Source organism: Choristoneura fumiferana, unplaced genomic scaffold, assembly GCF_025370935.1.
Source record: "Choristoneura fumiferana unplaced genomic scaffold, NRCan_CFum_1 Sck3bRy_356;HRSCAF=692_pilon, whole genome shotgun sequence".
In the NCBI taxonomy this organism is placed as follows: domain Eukaryota; kingdom Metazoa; phylum Arthropoda; class Insecta; order Lepidoptera; family Tortricidae; genus Choristoneura; species Choristoneura fumiferana.
This window is the reverse complement of record NW_027413009.1, coordinates 30861-48091: the sequence shown is the minus strand read 5'-3', so window position 1 is coordinate 48091 and position 17231 is coordinate 30861. Positions and strand designations below refer to the sequence as shown.

Here is a 17231-nt window from a genome sequence, read left to right as displayed (position 1 = left end):
CTGTGCATCTATGTTCAGTTTGTATTTTTCGATATTGGTTTTACGGGATGACCGTAAAAGTAACAAAATTTGGAGTTGAAATAAAAAATACAAAAAGACTCCAAAAACCAATCTAAATGTGTCACACACGTTGAACACGTTGTACGGCGCGCGGTTTGCAAGTGTTTAAGTGGATCTCCCTTTCTGCCGCAGTTCGGAGGAGGGCAGCGTGGGCGGCAGCGCGAGTGTGTCGATGACAACGCACTCGTCCCCGGCGCGCGAGCGACTCCCGGATGAGGACGAAGACGACCATTACATCTACGTGACCTACCCGCCCGAACTCAAGCGCCGCTTGCTAGAGAGGTACGCGCGCGCCACACTCGTGCTGCTCACGCCGCTCGTGCGGCAAACGCGCGTTGACTGAGCCAGCGACATTCATTTTATCTAGCTACTGCGAGTGTCGTATCCTCGATTAACCCCCACCACCTTCGAGTTCGCTGTAGGGCCTACGCTAGCTGGTGGCTTTGTGCGGAGCGGGTGGACGCCTATTGAAAAGTAGTATGAGCAGCGCTAACTGCGAGCGTCGCGTCGCGTGCACCCGTGCCAGCTAGCGTAGGCCCGTAGACTTAGCTCATGAGATGACAATATATCAACATCACATACCACTTAAAAATCAAGCGATGCTGACATGTATTCGGTAAGTGACGTTACCAAGGCGTCGAAAATGTATCTACACAACTGTATAGCACTAACCATAGGTATCATATATTCGACTCGATAGCTGTATAGATAATTATGTTCTCGACTGTACTTGATGTTAGTTATGTTCGATGCTGATGACAGTCTATGTCATCACTCATCTCATCAGCAGCGAAAATAACTTCCCTGGGGCGACAATGTAAGCGCTAGTCGGGATGGTATCAATGTACTAAAAAAACCTAGCGATTTACAATTAATTCTTTTATCACCCTATAAATAAGTATTAAGTAGTTCAGAAATGTCTAATAAATGCACATAATATTTATGTATTTGCACTCTAGTTTTCCAATACGATTAGATGTTTGAACTAATAATGTCGTTTATTGTTTTAGCTGCTACAATAGAACAACTCGCCTCTGAGATCCGACGTGTCCATCTTATTTCGTCGTGCATGCACCTCACATTTTATGTCCGAGCAATTAGATTATTAGTTGTAGATATTCATAGAAATACTCAAGGGCCATACCCAATAGGATGTTGTCGGCATGTTCGAAAAATAAATCGGACGCATTTTATTGTTAGACTTCACTAGCCATTCGTCAAAACACGCGCCGTGAAATATTGTATTTGCCTTTGAGAGATGAAAATCTAGTACGAAATGTACCACTCATAAATAAGTTAAAAAGGGCTTTAAGCTTTTTTTATTATAAATAATTTGGTAGGTACTAGACTAGAGAATAATATCTCATGGCATGTTCTTCCCGTTCATGTCCCGTTTAGTAGGTACAGCCGCTTTTGGCAGTGATGCAAACGCAATGCAATTCAACAATCGCGATTTTTCGAATCGAGAAAATGTATGAACTTGCTCCGTATGACAAAAAAAGCGCGGGTGATCTGACCTAAAAATCTGACTTGCACCCCCCTAGGCCAGAAGCTGGGTACGCCCATGTCTCTAGTCCTTTCTAATCCAAAACATACGGGTTCTTCAGTCACAAACACACACAATATACCTAATATACCTTCCATCCGGAAAAGGGAAGGAGATTTATAATATTATGCTTTAGGAAAATACATACGCGAATAATTAAATTTTGCACGCTTTCGCGGCGACCCTTGCTTAGCGACTCGCACGGGCCGTGGTGGCTTTAAAGTTGTGGCGAAAAAACATTTGCCAGGGGTTAAATATGCGTTCCAATTAATACGATTTAGCGGGTACCCATCCAATAAAATAAATTAGGTATTGTTCCGGTACAGACTATGTAGTAGCTAAAAGCTCTAGTTAGCTCACACAACCTTTTTGACATACCTACCTATTTTCCGTTAACTTTATTTATATACTAATCTCAATGTTAGTAAACAAAAGTAACTACTAAATATATTATAAAATATATTAACTGAATCTCTGAAATATTTCAATTGCCAACAGTGTACCTAAATTAATTTTAGTACACTTTGTATCCATAAAGAAAGACTCGCATTTAATTGACCAAATATGTAACTTTATGTGCGTTGAGTAGTGTTTATCTCAGTAAAAAAAAAAATTATTTATCATTTGGAAGTGCCTCAGGCTGTAGTAATCGTTTAAAGTTGAATAATTTCAGGAATTGTGTGAAGTCAATCTAATATTTTCCTGATTTTTTTATTTGTTATAGGTAGAGATGATATACTTTTTTTAGTTGTATCCTACGTTTAATTTAACTAGATACCTACCCAACTGTAAGTTCAATATGGAAAAAATCAAAAATATTAGTTTTATGTCGGTTGTTAGCGTTATTTATTATTAATTAGATTTTATTATGATTGTAGCAAGGTTAGCATTCAACATCGATTAATAAAGTGCCTTTAAGGCATTGAAGCATTGTTAATCGTCATTTGATGTAGACTGCACTTTGGTTACCTAACGTAAGCTTATTATTAGGTGTGCTAACCGGTTACTTGGCCACGATAGAGTGAGTCGCCTTATCGTCGTACCTACTGAAATAATGTCATAGTACTTTACCTCCCTAGCCGTAAGTTAATTGTAAATGTATAGAACCTGCTGCAAAAATGTAAATAAGCTATATTTTTTCCAATTACTGTAATTAGGATTAAATACTATAAGATTTCGATAACCAGTCCACATTTTAACCTATGGCTTTTTTTACGCTGCGGGCGTCGTGTGGCGTCAACAACGCGGGATCATGAAAGCTGCTCATGATAGCTGCAACGACTTAATCGATAAATATCGATTTGTTTACACTTTACGCCGCGCTCACAGTGTCATAAAGCCTTAAATTATAAAAACTACCAATACCATTACCACTTCATACTTTCTACCATTCTGCCCTAGAGAAGATTCAAGAAATTGCTATATCTACTGAGCTTACATACCTAATTATATTTAATATTCGTCTCTGTTTTCTATAGTTTCATTTGTTATGACATTGGAAAACAGCGGCCTAAGACTGCGTATTATGACACCAGGAAGAAGAATTCCAACTGAAGATTATTTTAGAAGTTCAATCGGAAACCGTCGTAGCTCACAATATTTTAGACTATCGCGGTCATTAGTCATTACTAATTTTATGTATTAAATTCGGGTTTTGTTCCGCGTACCTTGATATTAACGAAGATCGATACTTCGGAACAGTCGCATGCGCCATAAAATAACCACGGGCTCAAATATAACTTGCAACATTTGATCACCGACACACACAAATATCGGGACAGGTGAAAAAGCTTGTGAAAACCGTCTGTGAAGTTTAGCACTTACTAAACTTTCGAATTCGAACTGAACACAACATAGATGGACGTATTACAAATAAATGAATAAACTACACTGGCAGATGGCATCCTTGACGCACAGATTTGAAATATTGTTTCGTATTATTCTGCAGCTTTTTAGCAAAAATAGTAGTGGTTTTTTTTAGTTATCTTAATTTAAAACTTAAAATGTCGTAACCAATAAACTATATTAAAATTAAGAACTTTTTGCTATCCCAAGGGCCTTGAATTGGTAACAGACATTAGAGTGAAACTACTTAGATCTGAATAACGACCAAACAACAAGTATTTAGGTGCCCAAACTTTACGGCTCGCTTTTTCATTATCTTATGAAATGCTTTAACGAGACTGAAGTAAAAGCATACATTTCAGGAATTGCACTAAAATTTACACTGGTAACTCATTCTCATTGGATAATTATAAAATTGTAAAAAGTTTGTTAAATAAAAACATAAATCGATTTCAGTGTATTTATTATAAATTATACCCAAATGGCAGTATCAGTAGCAAATAAGACTTATAATATTTACAATAAAATTATACATTTAAACTAGGTATTTCTACCTAATAGGAGTAAGCTGTCATTTTGATCCTCCATAACTTGGGAGCGACTTGGGAGGGAAAAAAGCGACTTATTGGTTTGATCACGTTCCAACATATCCGTATAGGTATACTATACTATACAGTCTAGCTTCTTGTTCGACTTTAATAAAGCACTTCGTGTTAACATTCTATTGCAGACAGTGCCGGTTGAAGGTATGATAGCGGTGTTGCACAGAATATCTGTTGCCACTGATAGATTAATGCGTAAAGGAAGTGTCAATATTCTCCAGCACTGTCTGCAGGGATTGCAAAAGAAAGATTAAATCCAAATTAAAAACTTATTTGGAACTAAACAGTATAAAATTTCAGAAAATTTCAATCGTTGTAGAATTAGAGATGAAAATCAGTTGGATCAACACGTTTTACCTGATTTCAGAAGTAGAAGATTGAGAAGCGTTAAACTGTTGTAGACTGCTATTATATTGTTCATATTTTTATTTAAGTGATCGCCACATAATATAAGGGAAAGTTTTTATGCGGTCATCATATTTGTTCAGTTTTGAATTTGTCCACTCCCACTAGCAGTCGGAAGATCGTACTTATATACAGCACTTAACTATAACCCCACAAATGCGAGAAATGGCAAAGTTGGCTCACGTTGTTACGCGTACTTGACCCCTTTCCAGAATGCGTTGCTGTCGATCAGGCATTTGCAGCCGCAGCCCGTGGGACACGTGTCGTGCTTCTCGAACCTGATAAATAAAAGAAAATGATTCGTATACAAAGAAGAAAAATTATAATAATCTGTAAGCAGTTTGCTTATTCCCAATTCGTTGCTTAAATAGTGCGATGAACGCTCGCCACAAATACACAGACGCTTCGCTACGCTGACGTTGGACAGATACGACAGCATTTTTGTGTCGGTATTAGCGTTTGAAACTTGTGTCGATAATCTGTGGAAATTATGAGTCCAGACGTACGCACAGACGTAGATGAGTTTTTGATTCAGAAAAGTATTTAATATTGGACAGTGTTTAGTTTTCTTCTATGGAAAGACGATGGAGGCTAGCTTCCTCACAACGAGTTTCATCATCGAAAAGCTAGGCCTCACTACGGCTAAACCACCGCGCTATTTAGCGTCATGTATGTCTTTATCTGTTCTATGTTTGTTTTATGGCGTTAAATAAATGTATTTTCTTTCTTTCTATTAAACTTAAGAGCTGGGCCGCGCTACGGCTAAACCGCCGCGATTTTTAACCGCGTGCTGACTTTGGGAATCAAGTAAACTTAAGCTACTGTTACACATTCTAGTTACTAGCACGAAAGCATTCTACTATTGAGCAAATGCTGCCTACTAGCATGTGTGTATAGGACACGTGCTACGCATGCTTATTTAGTGGCATACTGGTACTTCAGGTACTACTAGCACGCTTATAAACATGCTAATAAGCATGCTTATAAACGAGCATGTGTAAGGGGGCCTTTAAAGCCACCAGTTTACTTGATTCACAAAGTCACGCGGTTAAAAATCGCGGCGGTTTAGCCGTAGCGCGGCCCTGCTCTTAAGTTAACTTGATTCACAGTCACGCGGTTAAAAATCGCGGCGGTTTAGCCGTAGCGCGGCCCTGTTTACTCTTAAGTTTTAGCCGTAGCGCGGCCCAGCTCTTAAGTTAACTTGATTCACAGTCACGCTGTTAAAAATCGCGGCGGTTCTTAAGCCGTCACGCGCGCGCGGTTTAGCCGTAGCTCTTAAGTTTACTTGATTCACAAAGTCACGCGGCTAAAAATCGCGGCGGTTTAGCCGTAGCGCGGCCCAGCTCTTAAGTTTACTTGATTCACAAAGGCACGCGGCTAAAAATCGTGGCGGTTTAGCCGTAGCGCGGCCCAGCTCTTAAGTTAACTTGATTCACAAAGTCACGCGGTTAAAAATTGCGGCGGTTTAGCCGTAGCGCGGCCCTGCTTTTAAGTTTACTTGATTCACAAAGTCACGCGGTTAAAAAACGTGGCGGTTTAGCCGTAGCGCGGCCCAGCTCTTAAGTTTACTTGATTCACAAAGTCACGCGGTTAAAAATCGCGGCGGTTTAGCCGTAGCGCGGCCCTGCTCTTAAGTTTACTTGATTCACAAAGTCACGCGGTTAAAAAACGTGGCGGTTTAGCCGTAGCGCGGCCCAGCTCTTAAGTTTACTTGATTCACAAAGTCACGCGGTTAAAAATCGCGGCGGTTTAGCCGTAGCGCGTCCCAGCTCTTAGGTTTACTTGATTCACAAAGTTACGCTGTTAAAAACCGCGGCGTGAATATTATATATATATTTTTTGGTAGAAAAACTAGTGAGTAACTCAGAAAAATGTGCGGGAATACTCTGCACATTAATATGTGCAACATTAAAAGTTTTGTTGGAAGATGAGAAAGTGCTTTGCAATCGATCACCAAGATCCGGCGCATCCGATAGATCGCTCAAGGAGTCGTAAGAGCTTGAGGCAGACATCGAAAAGAATTCATTACCGTGGCTAGCGTCAAAAACGTCAGACATGGCAGCGAGGTAATAAAAATTATAAAATATGAATACTTAAAATAAATAAAATAAAATACTAATGCAATAATTATAACTTATTAGGTACATGCAAATCAAGACGCGTGCTCCTTCCATCACTCACCAGCAGCCAGTTACAAAAATATAATACTTATCATCAATTTGAACAGAAAATTTACAAACAACAATTATTTACAGCAAAAGAACACGTAAAATAACGTGAGTACATATTATATGAATACAAGTAATAGTAGAGAGAAATAGAATAGAAATTAATAAAGAAAATATAATATCATGGTAAAATGCTGACAACGAAACGCAAGCCACCTATTTCTCATATTATTATTATTATTTTTTTTCTTTTATATAACTCGTAATATACATATAAATGTAAATTTGATAATATAAATAATATAAATAAATACAAAGATCTATCAAAGAGACTCAGAGATACCACAGGAGACCGAAGAGCTGGCAGTTTCCTCGCTCAACGCATCAGTCTTGCGATCCAGCGGGGAAATGCTGCCAGCATCTTTGGTACCATGCCGCAGGGTCCATTTTTAGATTTAATATAGTTTTAGTTTATTTAATTTTATTGTACATAATATACCTTATTTAAACGTAAATTAGGATAGGTTAGTTATATAAATAAGTTTTGCACAGTATTTATATAAGGAAGTGTTTTGAGTGTTTCATTTCGCCAACAAACTGTCATGCAGTTTGGCGAAAAATGTGTTCATGTATACACTGTGTAATTGTTAAAAATTAAAAAATAAAATAAAAAAAAAAAAAGCGACGTCAATTCGCTGCGAGAATTCACTAGCCTCCGTCCCAAACGCGATTTATTTTTTTAATTGAAAGGGTATTCTTCTGAGGTGGTCCCATTGTCACCAAGTCAAGATCTGATGATGGGATCCTAGGGAAATCGAGGGCAAACCTCAAATTTTATAGGCACACCTATGGCGATTTTGGCATTTTTAGCATTAAGATGAGCATTTACATTCAGAAAGTATCATTTGGTAACCTGGACCTGATGAAGAAGACCGTGATGACCAATGGAACTCATCAAAGCTAAGTAATGCTCGCTCGTCTATAAACGATCATGATTAATATACCTAGATAAGCGACTAAGAAGAAGCTTTAAGTTAATGATTCTTTCGAACTGATCTGATGCTGAAGCCAGAAGGTAGGCAACGGAACTCTGTTATAAAACAAAGCAACTAAGTCGTGTTTGGGCTTAATGGAATCGTTGTGAGATGTACTTTGGCTACGAATCACTAAAAAGTGAGAAATAAAGAAATTTTTTAACAAAAAGTAAAACCGACTCCAAAAAATAATAAAAAATAACAAAAAATGGAACCGACTACAAAACCCTTGAAAATATTTTTCTAGGTACGTACTAGCTCGAAGTCGGTGACTCAGCACGACCCAGCAGGAGGGATTGAAACCCAGTAGTTATGTAAAAGAGGTAGACGACTATATTGTCCCACTCCTGCTGTCTCGTGCTGAGGCACCGACTTCGAGCTAGTACGTACCTAGAAAAATATTTTCAAGGGTTTTGTAGTTGGTTCCATTTTTTGTTATTTTTTGTTAAGTCACGGATGGCCGTTGGGCTCGTAACTTCTCAAATGGAGACCACGGATCGGCAAGCGCAGCGTACGACATCCACCAACGAGATGGACGGATGACCGGACGGACGCCGGTTCACGGTGGATGCAAGCCACTTCCATCTGAAGCAACCGGAGGTCTACAGGGGACGCATATGTCCAACAGTGAACGTCCTATGGCTGAGATGGTGATGATTTATTTAAGTTCCTATATCTATATAATAATGCGTATTAATGTGTTAATTGTGTAATAAGCTTTGCTTAATTTGCTTAATTATCTAATATCTTTAAAGGAGCAATTTTCGTATATACATATATATATTTTGGGGATCTCGGAAACGGCTTCAACGATTTCGATGATGAAGGGGTTTTCTTGGATGAAAAATCGATCTAGATTGGTCTTATCTCTGGGGAAACGCTTGTTATCAAGTTTTAGCCTGAGCATAGCGCGGTCGTCCAGGTACTAATACCTTTAAACGAGCAATTCTATATATATATTTCGGGGATCTCGGAAACGGCTCCAACGATTACGATGAAATTTGGTTTGTAGGGGTTAGCTGGAGCAAAGCTCGGTCGCCCAGGTACTTATTATTATAACGTTACCAGTTGAGCATGTGCCTGGCGTGTCCGGCGTGTCCGCAGTAGGCGCAGGCGGCGGCGAGGCCGCGCACGCCGAGGGCGCACACGGCGCAGCGCAGCGCCAGGCGGCGGCACGGCGCGCACGCCGCCGCGCGCGTCGCGCGCCCGCAGTACGCGCACAGCGCGCCCAGCTCCGGCCCCACGTGCGCGCTGCTCTGCTTGTTCACTACCAGCTTCATCACCTGTGTATTTATACACAGTAAAACTAAGTTAAGCACTAAAGCTTAGACCACACGTCAAAGTCAAATTCAAAATATCTTAATTCAATTTAGGCTATAACAAGCGCTTCAATGTCAAAAAAAAAACTACCACCGGTTCGGAAAAACCTCTGTTGAGAAGAATTCGACAAGAAACTCAACGAATTATACGATTATACGTACTATCGAACCAACTGAATCGTGACCCACTGTGGAACCTTTTCGTAGGAAAAGTCATAGTGATATCACATTGCTTGACACTTATGCAAACGCTCTACGGTGGATCAGGAATCAAATGGTGCGACTGTATATAAAAACAAGTAACACAAGCAGAAAAACAATAAAACATTAATGAACAAATAAAGGCCGTTCATCGATCATCACACAAAACCTCGAACATTCGTCTCTTTCCCTGCCCATCTGCGTGCAAGCACACATATGATACGGTCTAAAGGACGTCTTTATCAGTATCGTGGACCAAAATTTTTCATAGGCATAGGGAGAAGCGTGCGTTAGATGTGTTTTCGGAGGCAATCCCTTGCAGTAAACATTAACAGCATAAATGTATGCTTCCACATCATCATCATGTATGTTTGCTTTTTCCGTTGAGTTTCTTGTAGCTTTGCAATGGCAATGGTTGCGTACATACGCATACTGGTCATCATCACTGACGTCAAAAAAATGTTTTGCCGTGCCGTGTTTACCCTTTGAAAACCGTCTTCTTGCTGTTTAGGAAAGGATGTTTGTAGCAATTTCTATTTTTTATGTTTTATACTGCTCTCCTGTTAGGATACATTGAACAGACAAAACAACTAAATCAATCTCGAGTAGAATAAATAATGTTCTCAACTTCAGATGTTGATTATACATGGCGTAACCATCTCGTTACACGTGCTTACTTAGGCATGTTACTGTAGCCAAACAGAAGCTATCTACAATAAAACATAACATGTAATTCACAAGTAAAGTCACCAGCACAAATATCTGACCCAACAAAGCAAAAAAAAAGGTTACATAAGAAGTTTATCTAACCTCAGTCCTCTTGTACAGCAGCTGCCACCGGTGCAATATATCGGCATAAACGCGCTTAAAGCAGTGGTATTGGTGTCCAGTGGCGTCGTCCAGAACGCAGTCCTCGGGTTCCGGGCGCTCCGCGGCCAGCGGGTCGGCCTCCGAGCACGAGCTGCTGCGGACCGTCGTCCAGCCGTCTGCGATCTCGCTAAACTGGTTCACCGTGCTGTACGGAGATGTGCCGTTGCTCTGGAACCCATTTCATGCATTAAACGACCATCTTTTTTTTTACATCAAGCTGAACCTATTTTACTTGATTAAAAGTGAAGATGAAGCCAAAGCTACAGTGGTGGTCATATAATTAGAAACACTTAGTACAATTTATAAATTCTTAATTCAAGCAATACTTTAAGAGCATTTTTTGTGTGACATCAAAGAATATTTAATACTTGTTAGTACTTAAACAGCTCTAGCTTCAAAATTAAATAACATTATTTAACACTCAATGGAAATTAAAAAAGAAAACCCGGTATCATAACAATTATCAATTTCCTTAACACTGGCGGCTTGGACAACTAATTAGAAACAGAGCAATTTAAAGAATGGCTAACGTTCGAAATTTGAATATTTAGAAAAAACAACACTACTTACGCAGCATTACGCGTTTTGCCACCTTTTTCAAACTGTTTATCATAAATTGTTGCGTGATTTAATAGTTGAAAATGGATAAGAACAAAAGTTGTGATGCTTCGACAAGAAAAATTATAGTTACTTTGAATATGGATCGAAAATGGACGTATAGAAAGATTGCAGACCATCTGGGTTGTTCACTAAAGATGGTGTTTAATGTAGTCACACGTTACAAACAACACAGAACATCAGAAAATGTTCCTAGAAAAGTTAGGCCCAGGAAGACTACACCACATGAAGACAAGCTCATCATTCGTTTAGCTAAGAAGGATCCATTTAAAATTTATTTATACATTTTGAAGTGAAAATGTAAATCCTATTTATTCCCTATCCTATCTCTTTGAATTTTATATATATAGATTAATTCAATAATTCATAGACACGTCGGCAGCATACGAGTACGGAAGAAATCGTGTGTTCCGAATTTTCACGATAGCAAAGGAGTATGCTGCCCTGAATATAAGGAAAGTAAAGCGAAAAATTGGAAGGAGAATGAGGCGAGTTAACTTACGAAGCTCGAAATGCTAATGGAGGACTGTGAACTCCACTTGGTCGTGTCGTTAAAGATGGAAAAAGCGCAAGCCAGCATAGCTGCCATTTGAACGTCTCCAGCTTTGGCGAAGTGGGATATTCTGAAATCAAAGGAACACAAAACTTTCTCAAATACCACTTGCGCGTGCAGATAGTAAGATCCAGATCGGTTCGATCTGTTGATCTGATTTGCTGTTATTAGTTACTTGTAGCTTATGACGAAAAATGTCTTACGAAAATACAAACTGAAACATGGATGCACAGAAAAAACAGAAAAAGAGACCAGCGCTGGGAATCGAACCCAGGTCCTCAGCATTCCGTGCTGCGTGCCATACCCCTACACCACCACTGGACAGGAGTCTAGACACAAATTTCTCCCATGCACCACACATTTCAGCCTGCTTTTTTCCCTTTCTTAGTCACTTAAGCAGTGACACTAGCGACATCTATGTTTTAGCTCTCATCGAGAGACATCAACACTCCTTCGGAACTAACCGCTCACCCGGACAAGAGATGTCGCTTAAAACCAATCATGATTTGATTGCTCAATAGCAATCAAATCATGATTGGTTTTTGGAGTCTTGTATTTTCGTTGTATTTCACGGGATGACCCTAAAAGTAACAAATTTGGAGTAAAAATAAAAAATACAAAAAGACTCCAAAAACCAATCAATCATGAAAAATGTCTTTTTTGTTTGTCGAAAAAAAAATATGGGCTATTGCTGACATCGCTGACGGAGCATTGGCAGGCCTCCCACTAGATGGACTGACGACATTGTGAAAGTTGCGGGCAACCGGTGGATGCAAGTGGTCGTTCATCATGGTGTTCTAAGGGGGAGGCTTTTGTTCAGCAGTGGACGTCTTCTGGCTGATGACGATGATGTTCTATAGCTTGCTTGAGACATTTGTTGCTAGATGATGACCTGGACGATGATGATTATTGATAGCCGTGATACCGGCTCGTTGTCCCAGCACCAGGCCATATACTACGAAGTGCAAAATTCGAACTTCGTATCTTGCCGTCCCGCTGACGCTATATTATTTAATACGAGAGTGAGAGGGACGGTACGACACGAACTTCGAATTTCGTAGTAGCCCCTCAGCACTTACAGCGACTGTAGCAGCGTGGAGCAGAGTGGGTGCACGGCCCAGGCCAGGCTCTCCTCACTGGAGGCGGCGTGGTCGAGGCGGCGCGCGCGCATGGCCCGCGCCGTCAGCGCCGCCAGCCGCCACGCGTGCGCCAGCTCGCTCTCGCCGGCGTCGCTTGCTATCCGCGCGTTCGCTGAACACATCTCTGAAAATAATTACAATTTAATTTACTCGTATAATTGCTATACACCGTGGTTTTCTTGATTTCCGTTAACATCGACAGATTGCTTAGTTCATTTTACTGCGCGTTTTAATTATTGATTATCTTTTAAACAGTAAGAGTTAGGCCACTAGTGTCCCGTTATTTTGTCCGGTATTTTATCTTATATTTCCGTTCATTTTAAACTGAGGATTATGCGGTTGATGGCACAATAGATAGAATACAATGGCTTTGTTCGAAACGCGGGCTGTTAACGAGATCAGGCCACTTCAAAAAATTCATACCATATTATCTACGCGCTTATACACGCACTAAATTAAACCGAACGCGCGTGTACTCGCTCATTCCTGCGTGTTCAAAGCTCGAAGAAAACAAAACCGCAATTGTGTGCGTATTTCCAAAAACATGCTTCTACGCACAAATAAAACGCCGATCTGATACCGCTACCGCCTCTACGTGAGTGAATATTCTAAGTTTAAACACTTGATCTCTGGTCGTACCGACAGAATCCTCGGCGTTGATGACGTATTTGTCGGCGAGGTCCCGGTTGAGCGGGAACAGATCGCCGGTGCCGTACAGCACGACGCGCGGCGAGCACCCCGATATGCTGCCGCGGCTGCGCATGCTGCCCGCGCGCCGCCCTTGAGCCTTCTGCGAATAATAACAACAATCATAAATTAATGTGTTTCGTACCTAAGTAGTACGACAAACTTAAGGGGGAGATAGGTAGGCAAGTAGTGTTGTGAAAAACGCTCATTCGAGGCTTAAAGACTCGAACCCTAAAGACTCTCGAGGCTTAACGACTCAAAGGCCGCAAAGACGGTTTCTTGCATCCATACGCATAAAATAAGCCAATTTAATTGTCAAATATAGTCGAGTCTTTAAGACTGGAGTCTTAAGGGCTCGAGTCTTTAAGCCTCGAAAATGAGCGTTATCCACAACTCTATAGGAAAGTCATCTACCAAATTAGACAAATGACCATAGCAAAGTGTCACAGTTTTCGAGAAAATTCGATTTTTCTGATTTTCTGAAAAATGTATACCTGCATTAAGATCTTGATTTGTAATGTTCGGAATTGATTATTTTTCTTTTGCAAAATAAATCTTCGATAGATGCAAAAAAACTAATGCAGATTTTTGAATATTTGCCACATATTGTTACGGAACCCTACACAATGCGTGGCCCGACATGCACTTGGCTGGTCATCTGATTATAGTTCCACAATACACAGTGCAATGATCTTATAGGTTAGGTACGTAGCGTACGTATAGGTAACGATGACGCATGCCGTGGTTCTTATTACAATGTCATTAATGTCTAATTTTGACAAAATCACGCATCTTCATGGATGGCACTAGGTATAACTATGTACACTAAAATTATTAAAACAGGCTACCTTACTTACCCATCGATCTTGAAAATAGAACGTCGTTATAGAATTAGACGCATGTCTGTGTAGCAACTGTGGGAAGCCAGGCGCGTTGGTCGGGGACGGAGTGGTGGTCGCGTGCGGGGACACGGAGCTGTAGCCGCTGCTGAACAGGCTCGGCAGTGTCGACAGGGACGACATTGACCTCGGCGTCCCTGCCTCTTGCTTCAGCGACAGCCGTCGCGTGTTGGACGGACGGCTGAACACGACGAGCGTGTTGACGCCGCACCACTTCGCGCCACATGTACGCGGGAATGGAATGCAAGAATCACCAGCATTTTCACTCTCTGATTGACTTCTTTGACTTGATTTCATTGAGTCAGAATCATCACTAGATTTAACTGGAATCTGAAAGTACAGATTGTATAGTCTGTAATGTAATTATGAATATTAGGCCAACAGGTATATTTTTATAACCTTGTCTTTTATAGCTTTGTCGGTTCCAAACTAACTAAATGCTCCTCTCATGCACTCAGTTTGACTAGTAGAGATCCCATAAAGTGAGAAGTTTGCCTTGGTTCATTTAACTCAATGTTTATCAATTCATTCAATAGAAAAATAAAGAAGCAAACACTTGTTTTGCATATGGTTTACATTACATTACTTTTTCTATAGATTACTTTACCTCATCAATAGATGTTGCCAATGTTTTTAAACAATGCAATAGACACCTTTGTCCTTCCTTTTTCTTCTTGTGGGCTGTTCTGTCTAGTGCTTGTAATATTTTGATGGTTGTTGAGCTGTCAACATTTGTTTCTGAGAGCCAAGCAAACTTTGGTATTGTTTGTTCAGAGACATTTCTGGGGAAGGTTACTTGAAGGTTGGCAGTGTAGCCATTGCGCTCTGAATGTATCTGGCAAATTCTTGTTTCTATATTCATATCCGTTACTTCTATGTTAGCCATTTCTCGGATGGATTCAAACTCTTCGTCTATGGATGAAGGGGTTGTGCTTGAAAGTTTGGTCTGTAAATGAATTCATACAATATTAAGTCTATCTCTAACACTGTAGGGAAACTTTTAATGCCATTTTCCATGACGCCGAAAATTATTCCACAAATATCATACACATATTTTTTGATTCATGATATTGTATTGATGAAACCAAGTATGGTAAAAAAGTATTAAAACATAAATTTATTTTTGATATGATAGACAAAAAAAATCCAAATGATTATTAAAATCTGTAAACAGTGTTAGAGAAACTGATAGGATATAATAATAGTTTTCATAAAATAAGTCCTATTATTTTCTTAAAACCACACTTATTTATCTTATTTACAAACAAGAATAACATGAATAATGTTATATATATTATTGTTTAGCTTGTTTACCATTTGAATATCTTGTCCTTTATTGTCAGCTGCATCATTCATAGTTTCAACAGTTGATGCATAGCTCATTGCTAAAAGAAATAATATTATTAGTATGTTAATCAATTCACTGTTTATTTATTTAACATGTGAGTAATGCATGTTTAATTATTTATAACTTACTATCACTATTATTATCTTCATCATTGTCTATGTCATAGGGTAAGTAGTGATGGCACATTTTTAACAGCGAGGGCTGCATCGCCCAAATCCTTAAAGACTGATCTCTACCCCATGTGACCAGTTGGAAATTGGCTGGTGAAGTGTTGGGTCTCCATACCATTGTTTGTACTGTGTCCGTGTGCCCCACTAGCCTGTGAGTCAAAGCTCCAGCTACCCAAATGCCAATGACTCCAGCTTGCTCTACTCTGGGCAAGCCACCCCAACCAACGCCTATTGTCAGCAAACCACTTCCAAAAGGTGTGTAAATTGCTCTCCAGACAGGAAAATTGGTCATTATAATGTTTTCTGGTCTTCTTGCATTATTGATATCAAAGAATTTAATGCTGCCATCATGGCTTGATGTTACCAACTGATATTCATGATGAGGACTCCAATCAACCCCGTGAATTTTGCACAAATGTGCTGATATGTACTGAAAGGGTGCACTGTGCTTCCTATAATCCCAAATTTTGATATCACCATCATGTGCTGTGGCAACTATGTGTGATGCTACTTTGTTCCACTGAACTTGGGAGGCTCCAGCTGCGATCAAAACAATATTTATTAATATGAAATGTCCACATGATAATTTTTTTTTAGTCAATGACATAATAAATTGTAATACACTCACCAACTGCACATAGCGATATGACAGGTTTCCTCGAATCTCGAAGGTCCCACATGTGTGTAAATGTGTCTATTGAACATGTTGCAATGAGGTTATGATCCTGTCTGTGGAAGTGTGTGTCGCTAACCACCCGAGTGTGACCTCGTAACGAATTGATACATGTCAATTCATTTCCATTGCGCCATTCATACACATCCACACGTTGATTGCTCTGAAAATAAGTTAGATATTTTTCCTGAATAAAAAGTTTGCTATGGGGTATGCATGCAGAATATGAGTACCTATTTTAAATTTACCGCAATTGCGCATAGTTTTTGTCCCTGATACGTTTGGCACCACTCCGCTCCAGCGGCATCATATTTGCTATGGCGAGGGTACTTCTTGATAATATCTCCAGCATCTTCTTCTAAGTTAACTTGTTTGATAGCTAGCCATCTGCGTCCCGCCAATAGCACGTTGTTGCCTGAGAAATCCACGGACATAGCCGTCGCCTGTAGCTCCCGGTACTCCCATTTCATCGCCTCTGAACTCCAATGGACCGACATTTTCGTCACGAATCTCCATACAAATTGGGTGAAATATAATGAATTTTACGGTGTATTTGGTTACCGATAACAAAAACAAATCATTGCGTCCAAAACACAGCCTAGCCTCACACAAAGCGTTATTTATTATAAAAACACAAACAAAAACGATAAACGAACGAATGCTCCGGCTGATAAACTAAACTCAACTCAACCAACACAAAACAAACATCCTCGCATTTAGTCTATGGCTCACATAATGTAAGTGACAGTTTCGGGTGACACTATTTCCCGGCCGTACAATACCGACATGGAAATATCGGTAAACAAACCGGTAAGTAAACATCAGGTTGGTATTTCCATGTCGGTACTATCCGTGCCGGTAAATAGTGTCACCCATCAGTTTCCTGACTCCTCTTCACACTTTATTCTTTGTTGTGTCGCCCAAACAGTTGTCATATAAGTCACCAGTAGTGAAGTTATGCGTTGATTAATTTCCATTAGCAATGTACTAAGATAATAACTTTGCTCACCCGTCTTCTGATAGCTACATTTACGCAAGAAATGTGTGTTCATGCAGTTTCTCCACCTCCACTGAAGATAAGCTCTGGTGGTGGT

The 17231-nt window shown here is 40.0% G+C and overlaps 2 protein-coding genes across 2 annotated transcripts; one reads left to right on the top strand and one right to left on the bottom strand.

The window, feature by feature from the left end:
• Window positions 1-192: 192 nt before the first annotated feature.
• LOC141445114 (uncharacterized) lies at window positions 193-3902 on the top strand (the record flags this gene model as incomplete). Its single annotated transcript, XM_074110896.1, is given in 2 exon segments — window positions 193-342; window positions 1071-3902. Coding segments are annotated over 2 exon segments (178 nt in total), but the record flags the coding sequence as incomplete, so codon positions are not given.
• Wdr59 (WD repeat domain 59) lies at window positions 3898-16846 on the bottom strand. The gene is made up of 12 exons (XM_074110895.1): window positions 16386-16846; window positions 16093-16300; window positions 15423-16004; window positions 15261-15331; window positions 14554-14892; window positions 13905-14276; window positions 13000-13150; window positions 12301-12484; window positions 11171-11291; window positions 9991-10218; window positions 8726-8943; window positions 3898-4736 (listed from the first exon to the last, which is right to left on the bottom strand). The coding sequence occupies exons 1-12, from the start codon at window positions 16632-16634 to the stop codon at window positions 4646-4648; spliced, it is 2814 nt and encodes a 937-aa protein (XP_073966996.1). The 5' UTR covers window positions 16635-16846; the 3' UTR covers window positions 3898-4645.
• Between the last annotated feature and the right edge of the window lie 385 nt (window positions 16847-17231).

What these genes read in the sequence shown, in the direction of transcription:
- Wdr59 (XM_074110895.1), bottom strand. Translation starts at nt 16,634, where the DNA reads ATGTCGGTCCATTGGAGTTCAGAGGCGATGAAATGGGAGTACCGGGAG. An exon ending in TCCACGCTGCTACAGTCGCT is followed by an intron (nt 11,292 to 12,300) that starts GTAAGTGCTGAG and finishes CTTTGATTTCAG; the next exon opens with AATATCCCACTTCGCCAAAG. An exon ending in GCCAGGCACATGCTCAACTG is followed by an intron (nt 4,737 to 8,725) that starts GTAACGTTATAA and finishes TTTATTTATCAG; the next exon opens with GTTCGAGAAGCACGACACGT.